This window comes from Mus musculus, chromosome 1 (assembly GCF_000001635.26).
Source record: "Mus musculus strain C57BL/6J chromosome 1, GRCm38.p6 C57BL/6J".
NCBI lineage: Eukaryota > Metazoa > Chordata > Mammalia > Rodentia > Muridae > Mus > Mus musculus.
This window is the reverse complement of record NC_000067.6, coordinates 68,092,914-68,113,632: the sequence shown is the minus strand read 5'-3', so window position 1 is coordinate 68,113,632 and position 20,719 is coordinate 68,092,914. Positions and strand designations below refer to the sequence as shown.

The 20,719-nt window shown below is 37.0% G+C and overlaps 1 protein-coding gene across 5 annotated transcripts in view; it reads left to right on the top strand.

Annotated features, from left to right (window-relative positions):
- Window positions 1–20,719, top strand: part of Erbb4 (erb-b2 receptor tyrosine kinase 4) — a 1,076,693-nt gene that overhangs the window by 994,944 nt on the left and 61,030 nt on the right. The window contains exon 21 of one of the 5 annotated variants that reach the window (XM_006495695.4): window positions 4,871–8,187. The exons of the other annotated variants lie outside the window; for them this stretch is intronic. Coding sequence (XP_006495758.1) covers window positions 4,871–4,912 — 42 coding nt within the window. The 3' untranslated portion in view covers window positions 4,913–8,187. Of the gene's footprint in view, window positions 1–4,870; window positions 8,188–20,719 lie in introns of those variants that run through there. 5 annotated transcript variants of the gene reach the window in all.

The following is a 20,719-nucleotide window of genomic DNA, read 5'->3' as shown; positions in this document are numbered from 1 at the left end:
GTCCAATGGGCCTCTCTTTGCAGTGATGGCTGACTAGGCCATCTTTTGATACATATGCAGCTAAAGACAAGAGCTCCTGGGTACTGGTTAGTTCATATTGTTGTTCCACCTATAGGGTTGCAGTTCCCTATAGCTCCTTGGGTAATTTCTCTAGCTCCTCCATTAGGGGCCTTGTGACCCATCCAATAGCTGACTGTGATCATCCACTTCTGTGTTTGCTAGGCCCCGACATAGTCTCACAAGAGAGAGCTATAACTCGGCCCTTTCAGCGAAATCTTGCTAGTGTATGCAATGGTGTCAGCATTTGGAAGCTGATTATGGGATGGATCCCTGCATATGGCAGTCACTAGATGGTCCATCCTTTCGTCACAGCTCCAAATTTTGTCTCTGTAACTCCTTCTATGGGTGTTTTGTTCCCTAAGAGAGGGTAAAGTGTCCACACTTTGGTCTTCGTTCTTCTTGAATTTCATGCGTTTGGCAAGTTGTATCTTATATCTTGGGTATCCTAAGTTTCTGGGCTATTATCCACTTATCAGTGAGTACATATTGTGCGAGTTCCTTTGTGATTGAGTTACTTCACTCAGGATGATACCCTCCAGGTCCATCCATTTGCCTAGGAATTTCATAAATTCATTTTTTTTAATAGCTGAGTAGTATTCCATTGTGTAAATGTACCACATTTTCTGTATCCATTCCTCTGTTGAGGGGCATCTGGATTCTTTCCAGCTTCTGGCTATTATAAACAAGGCTGCTATGAACATAGTGGAGCATGTGTTCTTCTTACCGGTTGGGACATCTTCTGGATATATGCCCAGGAGAGGTATTGTGGGATCCTCCGTTAGTACTATGTCCAATTTTCTGAGGAACCGCCAGACTGATTTCCAGAGTGGTTGTACAAGCTTGCAATTCCACCAACAATGGAGGAGTGTTCCCCTTTCTCCACATCCTCGCCAACATCTGCTGTCACCTGAGTTTTTGATCTTAGCCATTCTGACTGGAGTGAAGTGGAATCTCAGTGTTGTTTTGATTTGCATTTCCCTGATGATTAAGGATGTTGAACATTTTTTCAGGTGTTTCTCTGCCATTCGGTATTCCTCAGGTGAGAATTCTTTGTTCAGCTCTGAGCCCCATTTTTTAATGGAGTTATTTAATTTTCTGGAGTCCACCTTCTTGAGTTCTTTATATATATTGGATATTAGTCCCCTATCCAATTTGGGATAGGTAAAGATCCTTTCCCAATCTGTTGGTGGCCTTTTTGTCTTATTGACGGTATCTTTTGCTTTGCAGAAGCTTTGCAATTTTATGAGGTCCCATTTATCGATTCTTGATCTTACAGCACAAGCCATTGCTGTTCTATTCAGGAATTTTTCCCCTGTACCCATATCTTCGAGGCTTTTCCCTACTTTCTCCTCTATAAGTTTCAGTGTCTCTGGTTTTATGTGGAGTTCCTTAATCCACTTAGATTTGACCTTAGTACAAGGAGATAGAAATGGATCAATTGGCATTCTTCTACATGATAACCGCCAGTTGTGCCAGCACCATTTGTTGAAAATGCTGTCCTTTTTCCACTGGATGGTTTTAGCTCCCTTGTCAAAGATCAAGTGACCATAGGTGTGTGGGTTCATCTCTGGGTCTTCAATTCTGTTTCATTGGTCTACTTGTCTGTCACTATCTTTGAGAATTTCATGCAGTATATTTTGAACATGTTTATCCCCCAAATTCTTCCCTTCACTGTCTGCTTCTTCCCAAGCCTGTCTTTTCTCACTTAATTTAGGCTTCTTCATCTTCATTTTCTTTCTTTCCCCATAGAGTAAGTTTATGTCCTCAAGCTACTCTTTGTATGAGGCCTCTCTTGGTATTGAATCACCCTACCAGGGGGATCCCAAAGCTAACATCTCTCCCCACAGCTATCAAATCCTAGTACCTCTCCTCCTCAGCTCCTGTTGAAATTACAGGTCCACCTTTTACACATGTGCTAGCATTCTGTCTGAGCAAGACTTGGAGCTTGTACAGGTCTTATGCATGCTGTTCTAATTGTTGAGTTCATTGGTGTACCTGCCCTGTTACATGGGAAAATCACTGTTTCCTTGATACTATTGTTATTGACCACCTCTGACTTTTACAACTCTGCTGCTCCCTTCATTTGCAAAATAGTTTGGCAGTTTATTTCTAAGAAGCATCGAATTATTATTTATCCACAATTAATTTTGGTGCAACCTTCAATGTATTACTTTTTTCTTTGTAAGAAAAGGGAACTCAAAACTTACTTTGAAACTGACTAAAGAGAAAGAGAAACCAATATTGGTTTTGAGCTCTAGAGTTATAACTTCAGATTTAATACCAGCTAATTAAATAAAGACTAAACTAAAACACTGGGAAATTTGATATGACTTTCATCTTAAATGAATAATTTATTACAAAATATTTTCAAAAAATGATATTAATTCCAATGGACACTTTAGAAATGCTAATTTTTTTCTAGGGATAATGAAATTCTGAGAAACAAAATAGTCAATTCTGAATTAAGACCTTGAGCAAACTAGCTTAAAAATGGGAAGCCTCTGTCCTGGGCAAATGGCTCAGAGGGTAAAAATGTTGCTGTATGAGAAGGAAGAGCTGAATTTGAATCCTGAGAACGCAAGTAAAATCTGAACGCTATAGTGTAAGAGCCAGTAATCTCAACCCTCCGATAGGAAGATGGAAGGCAAAGACAGGTAAATACCTGGAAGCACACATGCCCACTAGTCTGATATATACTCATCGGAACAACATGAAAAACTTGTCTCAAACAAGTTCCAAAGTACATCAGATGTTGTGTTCTGATCTCCACATTTGCCCCATGCCATGTTCACACTCATCCTTACAAATGCACACACACACACAATCACACTCACACCCAAACAGAGACGCACAGAGAGAAACAGAAAGAGATCTTTACATTTTTTCAGTCTTTTACGATGTCTCTAATTAATTCTATATTTCTATTTTTCCTCTCTTTAATCTAATTACCTAATGCTAACAAGACACGATGCACCAAAGGTTTGCGTGCACATATATGTGTATTATCGTTATAGTGGCTCAGCTCAGTGACCACTGTAGATATAAACAATGATGTAAAGAAAATTTTACACTTTCCTACTCAGATTCAAATGAGATAATCATTTTATTTCAAACTACTTTCTTAGATGCAGAGTAGTAGAATCACACTTTTTAAATTATTACGATATTTTTAATTTTTATTTTATGTGTGTGAATGTTCTTGCCTGCAGGTATATCTGTACACAACCTGCCTGCAATACCTGCAGAGGTCAGACAAAGATGTCAGGTCCCTTAATGTTGGAGTTGTAGATGGTTGGGAGTCTCCATGTCTCCATGATGATGGTAAAACCAAACCACGATCTTCTGCAAGAGTAGCAAATGCTCTTAACCACTGAACATCTTCCCAACCCTAATAGTCATAATCACTTTTAAAAAAATAAAAATATAAGTGAAGTACTAAGGTATTCCAATAGAGGCCATCAGGGTAAGACTGCAGTTAGGTCAGTGGCCTAAGCATTTTCATAATTATTTATTCTAAATCTCTTCCTGAAAGAAGATGTATCATATATCATAGAAAGAAATAGGGTCCATGAGACAGGAAATGAAAAGATGTTTTGAGAGAAGTTAGGGAAAACAAAAGAACACAAGAAATAGTAAAGGAAAGGATAATTCTGAGGGTTAAAGAGCATGGAGGAGAGAGAGAGAGAGAGAGAGAGAGAGAGAGAGAGAGAGAGAGAGAGAGAGAAAGGAAAAGTGTGTGTGTGTGTGTGTGTGTGTGTGTGTGTGTGTGTGTGTGTGTGTGTGTGTGTGGACCACAGGAAAACCTTCTAGTCTGCAGCTTAGTTAAAGCAAATAAAAAATTTAAGGAGAAACTTACCTCTTTTCAATCTTTTTGAAATATATGCTCATGCATGATACTCATGTTGTATGATCAGTCACTTGTGAGGGAGTGAATTGAAGCTTCAGATGAGGGCTAATGATCAGGAACCCTGGGAAATGTAATTTAGGAGTTTCTATGATAGTCATTTTTTGCTATGCCCCAGTACTGGGGAACACCAGGGCCAAGAAGTAGGAGTGGGTGGGTAGGGGAGCAGGGCAGGGGGAGAGTATAGGGAACTTTCAAGATAGCATATGAAATGTAAATAAAGAAAATATCTAATAAAAAATGGAAAAAATAATTTTTAAATGTTTATGCTAAGTGAAAAAAATTATCAATTAATTTCAGAATATTGTGATTTTTTAAGCATTTTATACTGCACAAGAAGAAAAAGGAAGCCCTGCTATTCTACAATACTTAGTCAAATCATTCACTCCTATTTATACTTTTCCTTGCGCTTCAAAAAGTATGACTTTGCTTGTTTCAGTGTTTGTATAAGATTTTAGGAGTACTGGTAAAGTCTGAAGGATTTCATTGAATATTTGGTTTGGATTTTCTGTTTTTGTCAGTATTGTGTATTTTTGTCTGAGCTCTCCAGAAAGCAAAGCTTGAGGCAGAAGCTTGCAAGTGTTCCTTTTCAGAGAGTACAGTTTCAGAAAAGTGATAGTCAGAGATAGTTCTGATCTTTGGGGGCAACCCTCCTGCCATCTGAACAATTCCAGCGTAGAAGGACCCTCCGGAGGATAAAGGTGAAGCAGTTTATTCAGTGTCCTGTCTCTTATGGGTTAGCTTCCCACTCTTCAGGGTTGCACATGTATGGTAGCTGAAGAAGTACGTAACTTCACTGTAAACGGAAAAACGCAGGAAGAAAAAGTAATATGAGGTATGCAGAAGGAGAATGAACCAAAGCACTGCCTGATTTTCTTCATGGGAATTTGATTCGAACCCCTGTAGAATGGCCACTGTCCTTGGTGCAAAGCTGAGTCTCCGAATTAACAAGAGAGTTACAATGGAGCAGTATCTTCTTGGATTAGTGTTTTCAACTGGACCAGAAGAGTGATAGGCTGCTGTGACAATTTCGCCTAAGGAGATTGACAGCAATAGCCCCTCGAGACTCATAACCGAAGACGTGAGCAACAACAAGGCTGTACTACTTACCATGTGAATGTAGCTCTATCTTGTGTGTTAGGTTTATCCGACTGAAACGCAGTCCTCTGTGACTTTCACATCTCAAAGGGAAATTAGAGACCAGTGGTTGACACACACAATGGCCCTGGCCTGACAGCTCTTCTTCAAGCCTAAGTTCTAACCTGACTTGCTTGATGTTATACATGTTCTTCTGATATATGATGGTATGCTACCTCTCCAAAGAAAGTGAAGATTAAGGCTGCCATATTGCTCCTCACTGATGATCTCAACAGGAATAATAATCACCAAGATTACATCTCTTTTCTGTTATTAAAATGTCTAGCATATGTGGCATTTAGTCAAAAACTGTCTGTAAGTTGGGTGAGTAGAAGATTTTAGGCAACATCACACAGATTTATATCTTTGAAAACACATAGCTTTTAAGAGAAGCTGTTCTTTTTAGCCTAATAACTGTGAACCATTTGCTCTGGAATATCCCTGAGTTCCGATGTAGGCTTAATGTGGCCAGCTCCAGCGAAGCCAGTCGTTCCTGTGTGCTTTTCACAAGGTGTACTGTAGAAAGATGATGATTTAGGGTTCTTGTTTTGTTTGTTTGTTTTAAGTTTTGAAGACCTAAGTTCCTTAGTATTAAGTATTTTTTCACTCAATTGTTATCAGGAATGAAAGCATGGATGTATTCATGGGATCTTCCTAGAAAATGAAGGGTCATTCACAAAGAGTTGCCTGTGCAAGATGATATGCTGTTATAAGCCACTGGAATACCTATGTTTAAGTCCCCTGTATATATTTAAAATGTATATGTTTTAAGATTTGAATTTGAGATCATGAGGATTTATTTGATTGTTAATGAAGAGAGGGGCAGCCTCTTAAGACTGACCATTGCCATTTTAAAAATTTGTAATTGTTCAATATTGCAAAACTGTGTTTGATGAGTATCTAAACTTTGTGGGATGCAGGGCTAAGTCCTAGGAATACAAAGGTAATATGTAACATATTTACAGTGATTCGGGGGATGACTAGCTAGAGAAAAACCAGGCATAAAAGGAAGAGATGTAAAATACATCCCCTTGTACACGTCTCACAACAAAACTTGGAGACATTCCCACGTCTTCCTCCCTAATGCTGGGATTAAAAGCATGTCTTATCTATTCCTGGCTTCTGTCACCCTTTTAACAGATGACAAAACCACTAGACTTAATGGATACATCTTATATGAAATTCCTTAGTTGTTGTGGGTATGGATTGACATACACACATGAACATATTTGCAAGAAGCTGGCATATTTGAGTGCCCATGAGAAAGTATATGCTGGTATGCTAGTGTAAATCCCCCATATGCTTAATGCCTGAATCCTCAAGCGATTGAAATCCTATGCTTAGAGCCGAATAAAATGCCTAGTTATTTTCTTGAAAATTTATCCAAAGCAAGTTTATTACTAGATGAGTTAGTAAGATATGTAAAATCTGAAGAGTCTGAGAGGGTACTTAAAGCACAAAATGCCTCTTGAAGTTTCTAAAACTTAAGGACATATGGGCCCTTAATTTCTGAGTGCTCCTCTTGTAGATACACCCAATGTTTGTTTGTATTTTAGTTCAATCATTGAGAGCATTAAGGCAAAATAAAAAGTGAGCCAGTACTAGGAAAGAAAGTCATATCATAATGCGGACTTGTTCGTGATTCATTTCTTAGGGACTCACTTTAACTAATATTCCTAAATTACTAAAAAATACAAGTGGGTTCTACACTGTAAGTTGAAAACATTTAATGCCTTTTAAAACCCTATTATTATTATTCTGGCTCTTATGGTTTAAAAAAAAAGTGATTTCTATTGACAAAACAAAAAACAAAGCACAAGTAGCTGAACAGTGCTGCCACCTGCTGTTCATGGAGCTATCAAGCATCACTTGGAATCTGTGGTCCCCATAACCTTGGCATATGGATATTTAAATATTTGTGATAGCCAAATAGCCATCCCATTGGGTTTCCTACAACACCCCCCCCCAAATAGCTTCTCATATCGCGCGTGTGGAAGCATTACCCTAACTCCACCAGAGAGCTTCGGTTTTCAGTCGCTAGTGGATAGTAGATTACCTAGTACTGTGGAGAAATGTAAGCCATCTGTGTCAGAGCACTTTTTATTAAAATAAATGAGCATATTAAGCAGGGGGATTTCTGTTCCAGTGGGCTAATGACGTTTATTAGTGACAGACGTAGAAGGTACATGGAGGAGCTCCATGGAGGACTGTGCATGCTCTTGGCTTTCAGTTAACCATGTGCAATGAAAGAATGCTTCCTAGAATTTTAAGTGTCTTATTTCGAAAATGGTTTAAAATTTGCCAGGCAATACTGACAGCACACTTTGTGGGCTGGCTGACTAGCCAAGTATACAAGAAAGGAGGCAGAGCTCTCCTAGAGAGAAGGCACCGACAAGCCAAATGAGAGTTGGCCACGGTCTTTGTTTGCTTAATAGGAGAAGTTATTACCTTTGCTTGTTATCCCAAGAAGGCTAATGGGGCCCTCATGGGTCTCTCTTTCTAGACACTAAATACCATCAATTACAATGATCCCAATTAAAATCAGGACTAAGAGGTGTGAAGTTAAAAATTAAGCTAATAAGCCTCTGACTGACATCTACTGTGGCTTCCTCTTGTCATATAAGATCTTTAAAATTCAGCTTTTCTACTTTTATTTTATTTTTGAAAAAAAAGTCCTTAAACTACTAATACAAAGAAAAGACTTAAGGTAGAAATTCACATTTTATGAAATCTTAATGTTTCAGGTTTTGTGTCTTCTATAGATTGGAGAGCTGATGCCAATGCTATGTTCAAAATGTTATTGAAGTGGTAAATGTAAAGTGAGAAGATGCATGGTTGTTGAATCAACTGAGTTCATTTCCAGTTTTGTAAATTACACACACACACACACATATGGTATTGAATGCTTAATGTGTCAAAGCTTTTACCCATGAGCTCATAAGCATTAAATTAGCCATACTCTCAACATAAGTATTCTCAAATTACAACCAATTTTACAGGCAGATATTTTACATAAGTAGTCAATATAGAGGTCTTTGGTAAAGAAAAAGGAAGAAAGAAAAGAAAGAAAGAAAGAAAGAGAGAGAGAGAGAGAGAGAGAGAAAGAAAGAAAGAAAGAAAGAAAGAAAGAAAGAAAGAAAGAAAGAAAGAAAGAAAGAAAGAAAGGAAGGAAGGAAGGAAGGAAGGAAGGAAGGAATAAAGGAATGGAGGAAGGAAGAAAGAAAGAAGGAAAGGAAGAAAGGAAGGAAGGAAGGAAGGAAGGAAGGAAGGAAGGAAGGAAGGAAGGAAGGAAGAAAGGAAGGAAGAGAAAATAAAAATTTCCCAATGGAAAATATTGGGTGTGCTCTAATATTAATTCATAATATTATCTCAATCAATAAAAACTGATAAGCTGTATTTTGCCAGTTGAAAAAGATTGGAAATCCATACACTCCAATTTTAGATGAATGTCTAGAAAGTCCCTTGTGGTCTCTGCTCGAAGACATTTGGAGACCCTTGAACTGTAATGTAAATTAGAACTTTTGTGGTTGATTCATTATTAAACGTTTCCTCTTCTGAGAATTTATACTGTTTCTGTGTTTTACTACTGCTTACAAGTTGTTAGTGTCTTGTACATTTTCCTTGATAGCTTCTGAAGTGATGCCGGTACACCGTGGAACAAGATGTGGAGGTACATTAACGCAGATAAGCAGCTCCACAAAACAGCAAGTGAGCAGATGGCTTAGTTACCATAACACATTTTTAATGGTAGCCTGATCCAACACAAAGTACACCTATTGTCCTGGGAATCCTGTCTGCTTCTCTGCTTGTGAATGAAATGAATTATAATACATGTGAATGGAATTAAGGCCAAAGAACTCTAATATAACTACATACATTTAGAAAAGTGTTAGTGCATTTTGTTTAGATATGCATCTAGTCTGTGTAGTTAAAAAAAATGGATACTTTATTTTCACGTGCTATTTTGTCTGTTACATGCTCGCTTGCTCTCTCTCTAAAATAATAATTATTTAGTGTTGCTATTAAATAATCATAGAATATAAAAACTGGAAGATTATGAAAAGTAAAAGAATTCTGATAAATACCATGAAACCAAATAACCAAAAATTTGTAATGTGAACAGCTCTCAGGAGTTATACACTGGCCCTGAATAACACCTAGTGTCTTAGTATATTGAGCTCTGGGTTGCAAAATCCTTAAACGTTAAAAATGAATTTGATTATATTCTTATTAGGTGAGAACTATATGAATTTTTAATTAAGTCAAATTCAGGAAATGTCATTATTTCATTGATGGCTGAGACTATTAGCCAGTAAGTGGAATGAGAAGACTCATATGACAATTAATAAAGAGAGAGCAAGACATTGAAAAGCTAAACGACAAATTTTCTTATCACAACCTGGTATCAGGGAAAATATATTAAAGATGAAAATTATTCAGTTCCCAGGGTCTTCTTCTAACCAAATTAAAATACTAGGAGACATATTTAATCACTTCTTATCACTGAGATTAAATCATCTATTTTCTTATACAATGCAATTTTATGTTGATTAAATTATCTGGCATTCATAAACTGTTAATTATAAATGCTGTATCATTTTAACATGTGTAGTGATAACAGTGTTTTAGGTAGAAGCTGTTGAGGTTCCCTATCAATGCAGTATTCTTGAAAAATCTGCAAAAATGAAGTTTCAAAGGAAGAATTCAGTGACATCATTTACGATGGTTTACTTTTGCCAGCACCATATCAAGATAAATAATCCTCTAGAAATTCAAATTTGTAACAGAACTACCATGTTATTTTGTTTTTGTGTGGATCAGACATGGATTCATTAATGGGCATGCAAGGAATAGTTAAAAAAAGAGACAATGTTTTTTTTTCATTTATAAATAAAATTTAGCTTCTTTAGATATTTTGTGGCATATGTACTCCATGAAACAGAAACTAGAACTTGAAATCTTTCTGGTTGACACAGTAGTACATAATTGGAGTTCTAGGATTTGGAGTGCTGAGGCAGGAGGATTGTGAGATTTAGACCAGAATAGGCTTTATAGTAAAGCCCATCTCAATACACACCAACACAAAATTAAAATTTCTCTTTGGCATAAAGATAGTTGGTCAACTTTTAATCAGTTATGAGTGCATGTGAGGATTCTATGGAAGTTAAGCTATTTCTCAAGAGGAACACTACTTCTGCATAAGGACATATGAAAGCTAAATGTCTTAGAATTCCTAGGTTAATCAAATATTCTGGTGAAGGCATAACAAAATAAGCCAAGCGTACATGTGGTAAAAATTTACTCCTCACAACTTAATATTTCCAATATCTGGTATCTAGTGACTATCCACTATTCTTTTTTATAATTAACTTATTTATTTACTTTATATCTTGATCACAGTTCTCCTCCCCTCCCCTCAAACTTCTCCCTTTCTCTTCAGAAAATGAGAGGCTCCTGTGGAAATTAACCAGCCTTAGCATGTCAAGTTGCAGTAAGACTACATACATATTCTCCTTTGAGGATAGATAAGGCTGCCCACTTAGGGTATAGTGTCTTAAAAGTAGGCAAGAGAGTCAGAGACAGGCGCTGCTCATGCTGTTATAAGTCACTCATGAAGACCAAACTGCACAACACATTTTACATACAGAGGATAGATCAGTCCTATGTATGCACCCTGCTTGTCAGTTCAGTCTCTATGGGCCACTCTGGCCCCATTGATTCTTTGGATTTCCAGGGGGTGTCCTTGACCCCTCTGGCTCCTTTAATCCTTCCTCTGATACTCTGGTTTGTTGATCTCCTGTATTGCTCTTGACTCTGGACAACTATAATCTGACTGTCTGTCTTTTGTTGGCAGTCCATTCATTCATTTGACTGATAAAAGTTGGTTGCAAGAGACTCTCCCGTAATGTATACAGAATACCATGAATATAAGCAACACACTAGGAGTCCTTCTCATTGTAGTCAGCAAAACAGACAACAGTAGGTAAATAAACAGGAGATTCACACAGTGTCAGGTGGCAATAAGTCCTCTGAAGGAAAATCCAGCATTACAAGGATTTAAAAACATCCTGGTGGGAAGGTAGTATTCCAGTTGTTAAAAATGGAAGAAGGCATGTTTGAGGAGCATATTACCAAGTCCTGCCTATTCATCATCCATTCAGTAGCACAGCTACAAATCTGGAAATTTCCACAACTGTTCCTGTCTCTCGAGTTTGTATTTCTCCTATATTAGATATCACTAATATTTTCTCTTTAATTTCTTTCCAATCTACATCTCATCATCCTCACCCCTATACCATGGCTCTCCCAAGTCTGGCTTACACTGTCTCTAGTTTTTAAAAATCGATAGTCCATATTTCTCATGTCCCTGACCAATTTGGCACACTGGGATGAAGAGAATTTCCCTGACACGTCACTCAGTCATATACTTTACAATTTCCCCTGCTATACCACCTATATGACTTTCATTACTCCAGAGACTCAAAACCCCTAGTGTGGACACCAAAGTCCTATGTGTTCCCCGCTATGCATCTCTACCCATGTCTCACACCCAGTGCTCTCCCTGTGCAGCCACATTGGTTTCTTAACTGTCTGGTCTAATCCCACACACCTCTACCACCTGTTCTGCACGTGCCATTCACTAGGCCCAAGAAGAGATTACTTCAGTTAAAATTCCAGTTCTTTGCCTTTGTGTGGGAAAACAACTTCACCACTTTTGTCTCCAGTTTCATTATCTGCAAAGTGGGACTAATAATAATATGTAGCTTATGGAGTTATGTAAAGTGTGTGGGAAGGTACTTATATTAAGTACTATGTAATCTTTTTCTATTATGTAAGTGCTGCTGTTATGTCATGTGGCTAGAATATAGTAGATTCTAAATAAATACTTATTGACTGATAGTCTCTTGGGATTTGTTCTTATTTCCTTCAAAGCCTGGCTACATACATGCTATCTATCTTTTCTTTAGCAAAGAATATTGTAGCCAATATCTCAAATATTCCTATAGGTAATGTCTCATTCCCATGAAATTAACTTTTTCCTTTTTTAAATGAAAGCCAGATTTGTGTTTTATAACTTCATTTGGGTAATAAAGCTGCTGTTTTACATGATACATATTTATTAGGTTGAGGCTATTTCTCCACAGATGGTATATGTACTTGCTATTTTATACACAGATTTAATCTAAATTGCATATGAATGGTGTCTGTCCAGCTTTAATACTGAATATTAGCTACTTACTCTCCAGCTCAAAGCAACAACTAACACTTTCATGAGTTAAAGATCAATTTACAGTTAGGGCATAATGCATATCTATCTGATAATTTAATAAAGACCTATACCTTAACTGAAAACTGTTAATGGGTAAAAATACTAACTGAAACTGGAACTAGTTCTAAAGTAGAAATCATGAGACTCCGTTCAGTAGTTAAGCCCTTGAGGGAACATCTTATTTATATACCCATTCTAATATTCCACCATCCATATGGTGCTATCCAACGCATATCTTGGATGATGAAGTGAAAATGTGATTTTCTTTTTTTTTTCATTTTTTATTAGATATTTTCTTCATTTACAATTCAAATGCTATTCCCAAAAGTCCCTTATACCCTCCCCCCCACCACCCTGCTCCCCAACCCACCCACTCCAGCTTCCAGGCCCTGCCATTCCCCTGTGCTGGGACATATAATCTTTGCAAGACCAAGGGCCCAATGATGGCCGATTAGGCCATCTTCTGCTACATATTCAGCTAGAGACACGAGCTCAGAGAGTACTGGTTAGTTCATATTGCTGTTCCTCCTATAGGGTTGCAGACCCCTTCAGCTCCTTGGGTACTTTCTCTAGCTCCTCCATTAGGGGCCATGTGTTCCATCCAATAGATGAGCATCCACTTCTGTGTTTGCCAGGTACTGGCATAGCCTCACAAGATTTTCTTTTCTTAATTCTGCTATATGTATCAGATGGAAATTCACAAAATGTGTCACCAGTATGTTAGAAATTCTAAAAATGTATTACAATCTATATTGGACTATACTATTAGGTAATAATCAGCATTTTGTGTGCATATAATCTTAGTTTATAAAGGTGATTGAAATGGACACTGAAAGGTAGACAATATATGAGCAATAAATATATTGGTTGGTCTTAGCTGGGAGCATGTTGCTGCATTGATTATCTTTAACTGAATATGATATTTTCCCATAAGATAGTTTAAATATTTTAAGATTTGGAAAGTGGCCATCAATTAGCAAATTAAATGAGATGAGTTCTTAGTGCAGTTCCTTGTTGTTGTTGTTGTTTTGTTTTGTTTTGTTTTTCTAGATATGGTTTCTCTGTGTAGCTCTGGCTGTCCTGGAACTCACTCTGAAGACCAGGCTGGCCTCAAACTCTGAAATCCACCTTCCTCTGCCTTCCAAGTGCTGGTATTAAAGGCGTGAGCCACCACTGCCCAGCTTCTTAGTGCAGTTCTTAATATGCAACTGATACATTTTTCACACACACACAAAATTATGACCTCTATGTTAACAGACATTTATTATAGGTCTATAATACATGAATATTTAAGACATTTTGGTAAAGTAATTCCTTACTAGAAAATTGTGATCATATTAAAGAAAAAGGAGAGTTTTTACTGACACATTTGTAGTTCTAATAAAAATAATCTTCACTAACCCTTCAAAATGGAATTGTAGTTTCTCTCTGTTGTTAAGAAGCAATTTCTCCATTCATTTTTTCATTCACTGTGTATAAACACCTTTGTACCTTCACAGTTGTATGGTTTCTCACCATCTGCAGTGAATGATCTATGAATATGAGAAGTGGTAAGATATACATACCATTGCTTAGATATTTTTGTTGTTGTTGTTTTTGTTTGTTTTCTTTCTTCCTTTCTTTCTTTCTTTCTTTCTTTCTTTCTTTCTTTCTTTCTTCCTTCCTTTCTTTCTTTCTTTCTTTTTGAGACAGGGTTTCTCTGTATAGCCCTGGCTGTCCTGGAACTCACTTTGTAGACATGGCTGGCCTCGAACTCAGAAATTTGCCTGCCTCTGCCTCCCGAGTGCTGGGATTAAAGGTGTGCGCCACCATGCCCGGCTACCATTGCTTAGATTTTAAGTATCTGCACAAGTATTTTCCTTTAGGCAGATTATTCTCTAGTACTGACTACCCTTAAACTCATTGTTTGCACCTGACAATATAAGAGTTCCCTTTGGAAATGTTCTCTTACTTAGATTAAAAGTAACGACTATAATGTCTATGGAAATACACTATGACCATCTCCTTACAAACACAAATCACAGCTACATTCTTTTTGTTTGTTTGTTTTTAATTTATTTACTTATGTATTGCATGTATGTATGTGAATATTCTATTTGCATGTATGCCTCAATGCCAGAAGAGGACATTAGAGAGGAGGGGCATCAGATCCCATGGAGCCACCATGTGGCATTGATCTTAGGACTTCTAGAAGAATTGCTAGTGCTCTTAACCACTGAGCCACACACAACATTCTTCAGCCTCACACAACATTCTCAACGTATATTTTAAATAATGTGTTAAACCTGTAAATGTTACAATGTAAACATTCAACCAAGTCCTGAAATTGGGTTAGGTTTCTGTGCAAATTTTATATAACATTTCAATTTAAAATTCAAATACTGGGAATCTCTTGACATTGCAACCATCATCTACGTGTAATCACAGTATGAAGACAGAAGAACAGAACGTGTTTGGAAAGAAGTGAAAAATATTTGCAAAATCTGAGCAGAAGTGGAACAAATTTACAAAAGTGCTACCTCTGAATATAGGTTGTCATGGTACCAGAGAAGAGAAACATGAACTAAGAAGTAGAAACCTCTAAGAAATGTGTGTTTGTTGTGGTGGTGGGTCTATCTGTGTGTGTGTGTGTGTGTGTGTGTGTGTGTGTGTGTGTGTGTGTGTGTGTGTTGTGTGTTATTTAATTCCAAGAAGGAACTTTTATATTTTAACAGACATTATAATTTTCTCACAAAAACGTTGTATTTCTACTAGAATACTAAAGTAGAAAGAAGTTCTTGCTTTTATTTTCATATCTTTGCATATGATTGTGTTTATGGTGCCATTATCCACAAAAGCTTTCCATGGAGTATTTTTTTCTTGTAATTAAAACAGTAGGAATTAATGACAGGCTGGGGATGCTTGCTGTTTTGTAATAATGAATTGAACTATTTGAATGGGTAAAAAATATTAATACAGTGATTATTTCAGAGTGAGCTAAGTCTTGTCATAAAAGATAAAAGTATTAAATTTGCATTAGATGTTTTAAAAATGAAATTGAATACCGTAAAGTCAAACAAAGGGAGTCCAGTTTTGCCAAACATGATCATAATTGCTAAGGAATACGGATGTTATGATTCAAATAGAGTCTGATAGAAAAATCAACCCCCTCATCTTTTAGGACAGAAAGTCAATCATTTCTTTAGATCCATTTGCTTGGTTCCATAGCTTTTATGTGTTGTTTCATTGTACTACTCTCTCAGGTGATTAAAAAGTCTGTAGCTTTATTAAACCTAGGACCCAGTGGCTAAGTGTTGGTTGTATATAATTGTATAGAATTATTGATTGTGTGCTTGCCATTTTTAAAGTGTCACTTTGGAATAATTGATTTTTATTTTTCAAATATTTCAATTCAAAGAAATGTTCTGAGGCCATGGTAGTAATAAGAAGTAATACCCCTAAAGAAGGGATCAACTTCAGAAGTCTTGCCAATGTCCAAAGCAAAATTTGGGTTGTAGTGTTTGTTTTATATTGTTGTACTTTCACACATTGGTTTTACCCAGGTGTCCTTCTATTGGTCTTCTTGTCCCACTAACAAACCTTATGTAACACAAATACCCAAGTTCTCTGTTTCTTTAGCTCTGGTGACAATGATGTGCTATATATATCCTCTAACACCTGTCATCATCCCCTGCACTCCATGCCTGCTTTGGTGTAAAATTAAAATTGGTTTCCTTCCTCAGTCTATGTCAAATCTCCTCTCTGCCTCTGTTTTCTCTCCACTTTGCTCACATGACGTGGACCCCCTCCTCCTCACTGCCTCCCAATCCACTGAGAACATTAATGATGATAAGAATGACACTTCCCCATTTTTTGTCCTCTTCTAGTGTCCAGCATCTTTAACACTTTGGAGGTGGAATGTTTCTCCTTCAACAAGGTCTGCCACCTTCCCTGCAGTCCTGAACACATCCTTACAGGAGCTGTCCACATGGTTTCTTCTCTGCCTGTATCATTTTTCTTCTCCTATATTCTATAAACATAACAATTGTCTCATGATGTAAGAAATACTCAATCCAAACTTTACTTGCTCACCATAGAGTGACAGCATAGTTATTTGAGTAAACCACACTTATGAATCCCTACTCTTCAGATCTTTGCTTGCCCCTCAGTTGATGGTGATCCAGTGACTCTTCATGTCATCAACTCTTAGTGGCTTTCTATTGCTGTAATAAGACACTCACCAAACACCTGGGTGAGGAAAGGCTGTATTTGCTTTCTATATCCCCATCATAGTCCACCTAGGGAAGTCAATAGGAAAATTCAAGGCAGGAACCTGATGGCAGGAACTAAAGCAGAATCTACAAAGAAAAGCTGCTAATTGGCTTTCTTAGTCTGGCTTGTTTCGGTGCATAGTTACTCTGTCCATGATCACCTGTACACGGGAGGCACCATCCACATTGGTCTAGGCTCTTCTATGTCAAATAGGTTGGGAGGCAGCGATCGGGGTCCATATCATGTGAGCAGTTATCAAAAAATGCCTCACAGGCCCAGCTGATTGAGACAATTCAACTCCTCAGATAAATTTCCCTCTTCCCAAGTGTGTCAATTGCTAACTACTATTAGATATCACACCAGTATGACCATTTCAAAGTCAAGGTCTGTCCCTCTTTAGTTACCCATTTGGACCCTACAGTACTTGACAGTGACACTTTTCATTCTTTAAAAGTTCTTCATCTCTTCTACAATGCCACAATACCTATCTGGTTTTGACCTTCTACTACAAACAGATCTATTCCACTCATTTTTCACTAGCTTGACTTTTATGTTTGTTACCTACCTATATGATAATGATGTTTTTCTTGAGTTTCAACTTGGGAAACTGCAGGATCCTGCTTGCTGTTTGATGTTTGTAATCACTGATGAGGACTGTCTCTGTCTGCTGCTCTCTGTCTACATTTTATTCTCCAAGTTATTGTCATTCTCAGTGGCCGTAGCTGTCTGAACTCATCACACAGTAATTGAACTTCTTGTTTCTTTCTGCCTTTACTCTCGTCTCCACACAGCTGCTAATTTTGATCATGTCAGTTTGCTCTGGCATCCCTTATTTATTTAAATTTTTGGACTGGATTCAATACATATTTTAATGAAAACACTTCCTTTGACTAAGAATGATTTACATACTGTAATCTGAGACTGCTGTGCATTTGATGTTGCTTCCTGCTCCACGGGCTCCAGGAGTCACTGCTGTACTGACTCTGCTGTGATCTTGAGGCACACGGGCCGACATACTCTCTTCTGTAGGAAGTCCTTGTGGAAGCTGCAGGGGCTGGATTCTTTTCAAGTTTTTAACACTCTTAATTTTGCATTCAATGATGGATATATTTATGAATTTGGGAGGCATATGCTTTCTGTTGGCTAAGCACCTTCATTGAGTCTTTACACTAACATGGGCACCGTTTTGTATTTATTATTGTGACAACAGTATGCAGTTTATAAAAGTGCTGATGGTGATCCCCAAAGACATTTTTTTTAATGATCTTCAGGTTGAAGATGAAACACTTCCTTTGGAATTCTTGACTGGTAGATTCTGGCAAATACAGTCTGGGCCATAGAGAGACACTCTATACCTTTCTTCACAGTTTATAGTCTGCCCAGGAGTCTCTGAAATACTAAGTACAGAAAAAAATGCTATTAATATAGTGAGTCTTCAGAGACTTCATGGAAGAAAAGGTTACAAACACTACCTCCAACAGCTGATCAGGGTTAATTCACATGAGCAGTGATTGAATATCAATCAGAGCTCCATTGCAAGACGTGGTGCATGCTAAATGTTCAACCTGAAGTTCTGGCGATACTATAGTTAGGCACAGTGGAAATTATACACTTAACTGTTGTATCATGTCATCTTGTGCCCCATCCTAATAAAACGTTTTGCACTTTTTATAATTCTTATATAACTCCATGTTTTTCATCGAATTTTTTAAAAATCACATTTAGCATACACATTGCTTGATTTATTATGGCTTTAAATTTGAAAATTGATTTTTCATTCATAGCAAGTGCAAATTCTGCCTCTTCTCAGATACTTTTTACATAGAAAATATTCCATTCTCTCATGTGTACTTTTCAAACGCTTCCTTAACAAACTCTATTAGTGTCTACCCATGGCTTTGTACCAGTCTATTTTCTAGTGCTATAATAGAATACCTTAGACCTTTAAAAGGTAGCTTTTAAAGGAATGGAGTTTATTTAGATCATATTCGGCTGGGGAGTTCAAGAACACAGTACCTGCATTAGCTCAGTTCCCTGGTGTGGGATCCATTCTTCATCACCAGCATAGTGAAGAACTTCAAGGGTGAATATGGAAAGGATGAAATCAAAATTATTTTATTATATGACAATATGCTTATGATAACCAATCCAGTCTTTAAAAAGTGAAATAATTAACTAAATCATACAAGGGGTCATTAATTCATTTTGATACACTAGACATTTATTAAAAGTTCCACGCTACCTCTCAACTTTGGTTTCTTTGAAGCCTATATTTCTCTTTGAGTTTAAGAGAAGTCAAACCACAGCATTCTCACACATCATAATATATATGACTTAAAGAAACACCCTGTTATCTTTACTTGTAAAATAATTGGTAGAGTGCCTGGACATATTAGATATTCAGCAAATAAGTGCTGAGGAAAAGAAGGAAGTTTTTTTTTATCCTATTTAACTACATAGAAATTGAATTACATATATACCATAAAATATAAAGTGACCTAAAGGTGATACATGGTACTTGATCTTTCCTCTTGTTCCTTCATGTAGTTAAAAAATTAATAAATTGCAAATACCTACACACAAATATGTGTTCTTGATTTTCATAAATAATGTGATTTTTAAGATGAAGATAAAAAAAAAACCCTTAATTTGAACTATAGATCCACATGGATGAGATTTAATTATACATTTTTTTTCCTTTTAACTAAAGTACAATGATACATTTAGAGGTTAATATAGGTGATTAAATTTTACCTAAATATGGATAGAATATAGTCCCAGAGCTCATCTTCAATGAGAGATAAAGTGTGTCTGCAAAATGCAAAGTTTAAAGATAGCAAGTTTGCTGAAATTAATGTGCCATAGGAAAGAGCAGTACCAAGAGAGATCGTTGGCAGGTCATGGTTGATCTTTGGGGTTCTAAGTATGAAAGTATGTGTTAGGCAATTGAACATTATTGGAAAGCTGAATGCTTGAAAAGGGACTGTCTTCTGTAACATAAGTGACAATAGTAACTAACAAGGTTAAGCCTTTACTCTTGCTTGGCCAGGCAGTATTCTATGTTAACATGTAATGGCTTTTTAATTGTCAGAGTAACCTTTGAGATAGGTATTATTATTTTCTCCATTTAATAGATGGAAGCGCTGGTCTGATACGCTTAATATACCTAAGGCCACATAATAGCATATGGTGAGTGGCTGAACTAATATTGAAGTCTTGCCCTAAACCAGCACTTTTAATTATTTCTCTCCCTCCTCACTGACAAAGACAAATAAGAACAGGCTGACAGTGACCCTCTGCCATACAGCATTTATAATATCATAGTGTGTGCTCTCAGCCTTCTTCCATATAACATATTAACTGCATAAATCAGCAAATTGAAGAGGAAAACATTGAAGAGTACAGTTTTCAGATTCTATTTGGCCATAGATATAAACAGCACTCGTTCCCCTCCTTCTGTGGATTCGGTACTCAATAGCAAACCCTGAGTTCTCTGGAATTAAAGATACCTAGAAAGTGGGTTACAATATTTACGCAGGTAAGCCTGAAAATTAGCAGATGTTTACTAGGTTTTTTTCAAAGAGGAAGCAGACAATAGACGAGTTAAGGATGACCAGCAGTACCATTTAATTATCAACAGCTTCAAAATGTATCATCCCATTTCCTCTGCCTGAACTTGAAATTATTAGACTATATTTCTTTGCATGCTCTGATTATTTCTCTGAGTTCCTTCTCTCTTAGTCTGATGATTCAAAGGTAATAGAAGAAGATACATGAAGTGGTACCAAGAGGGGAAATCAATCAAATTGACTACAACTTCCTAGCTATCCAAGCCCTGATAAATTGTTAATTGTTAAGAGGGACAAACTAAGTTGTGTCATCTAAGCAGAACATACAGGCGGGTAACAACCCATAAGGTTTAAAGCAAACCATGAAAGGGAATCAATAATACCAATAATTAAAATGAGGTACTTTAAGCTTAGAAGATGCAACCCAATGAACAAGTATACCTTCTGTCTGTCTTATGACATAACTTTAATTTGCTGATACAAAAGAATTTTTTAATATTTGTAGATTAATGAGCTGTGTTCCAGTTA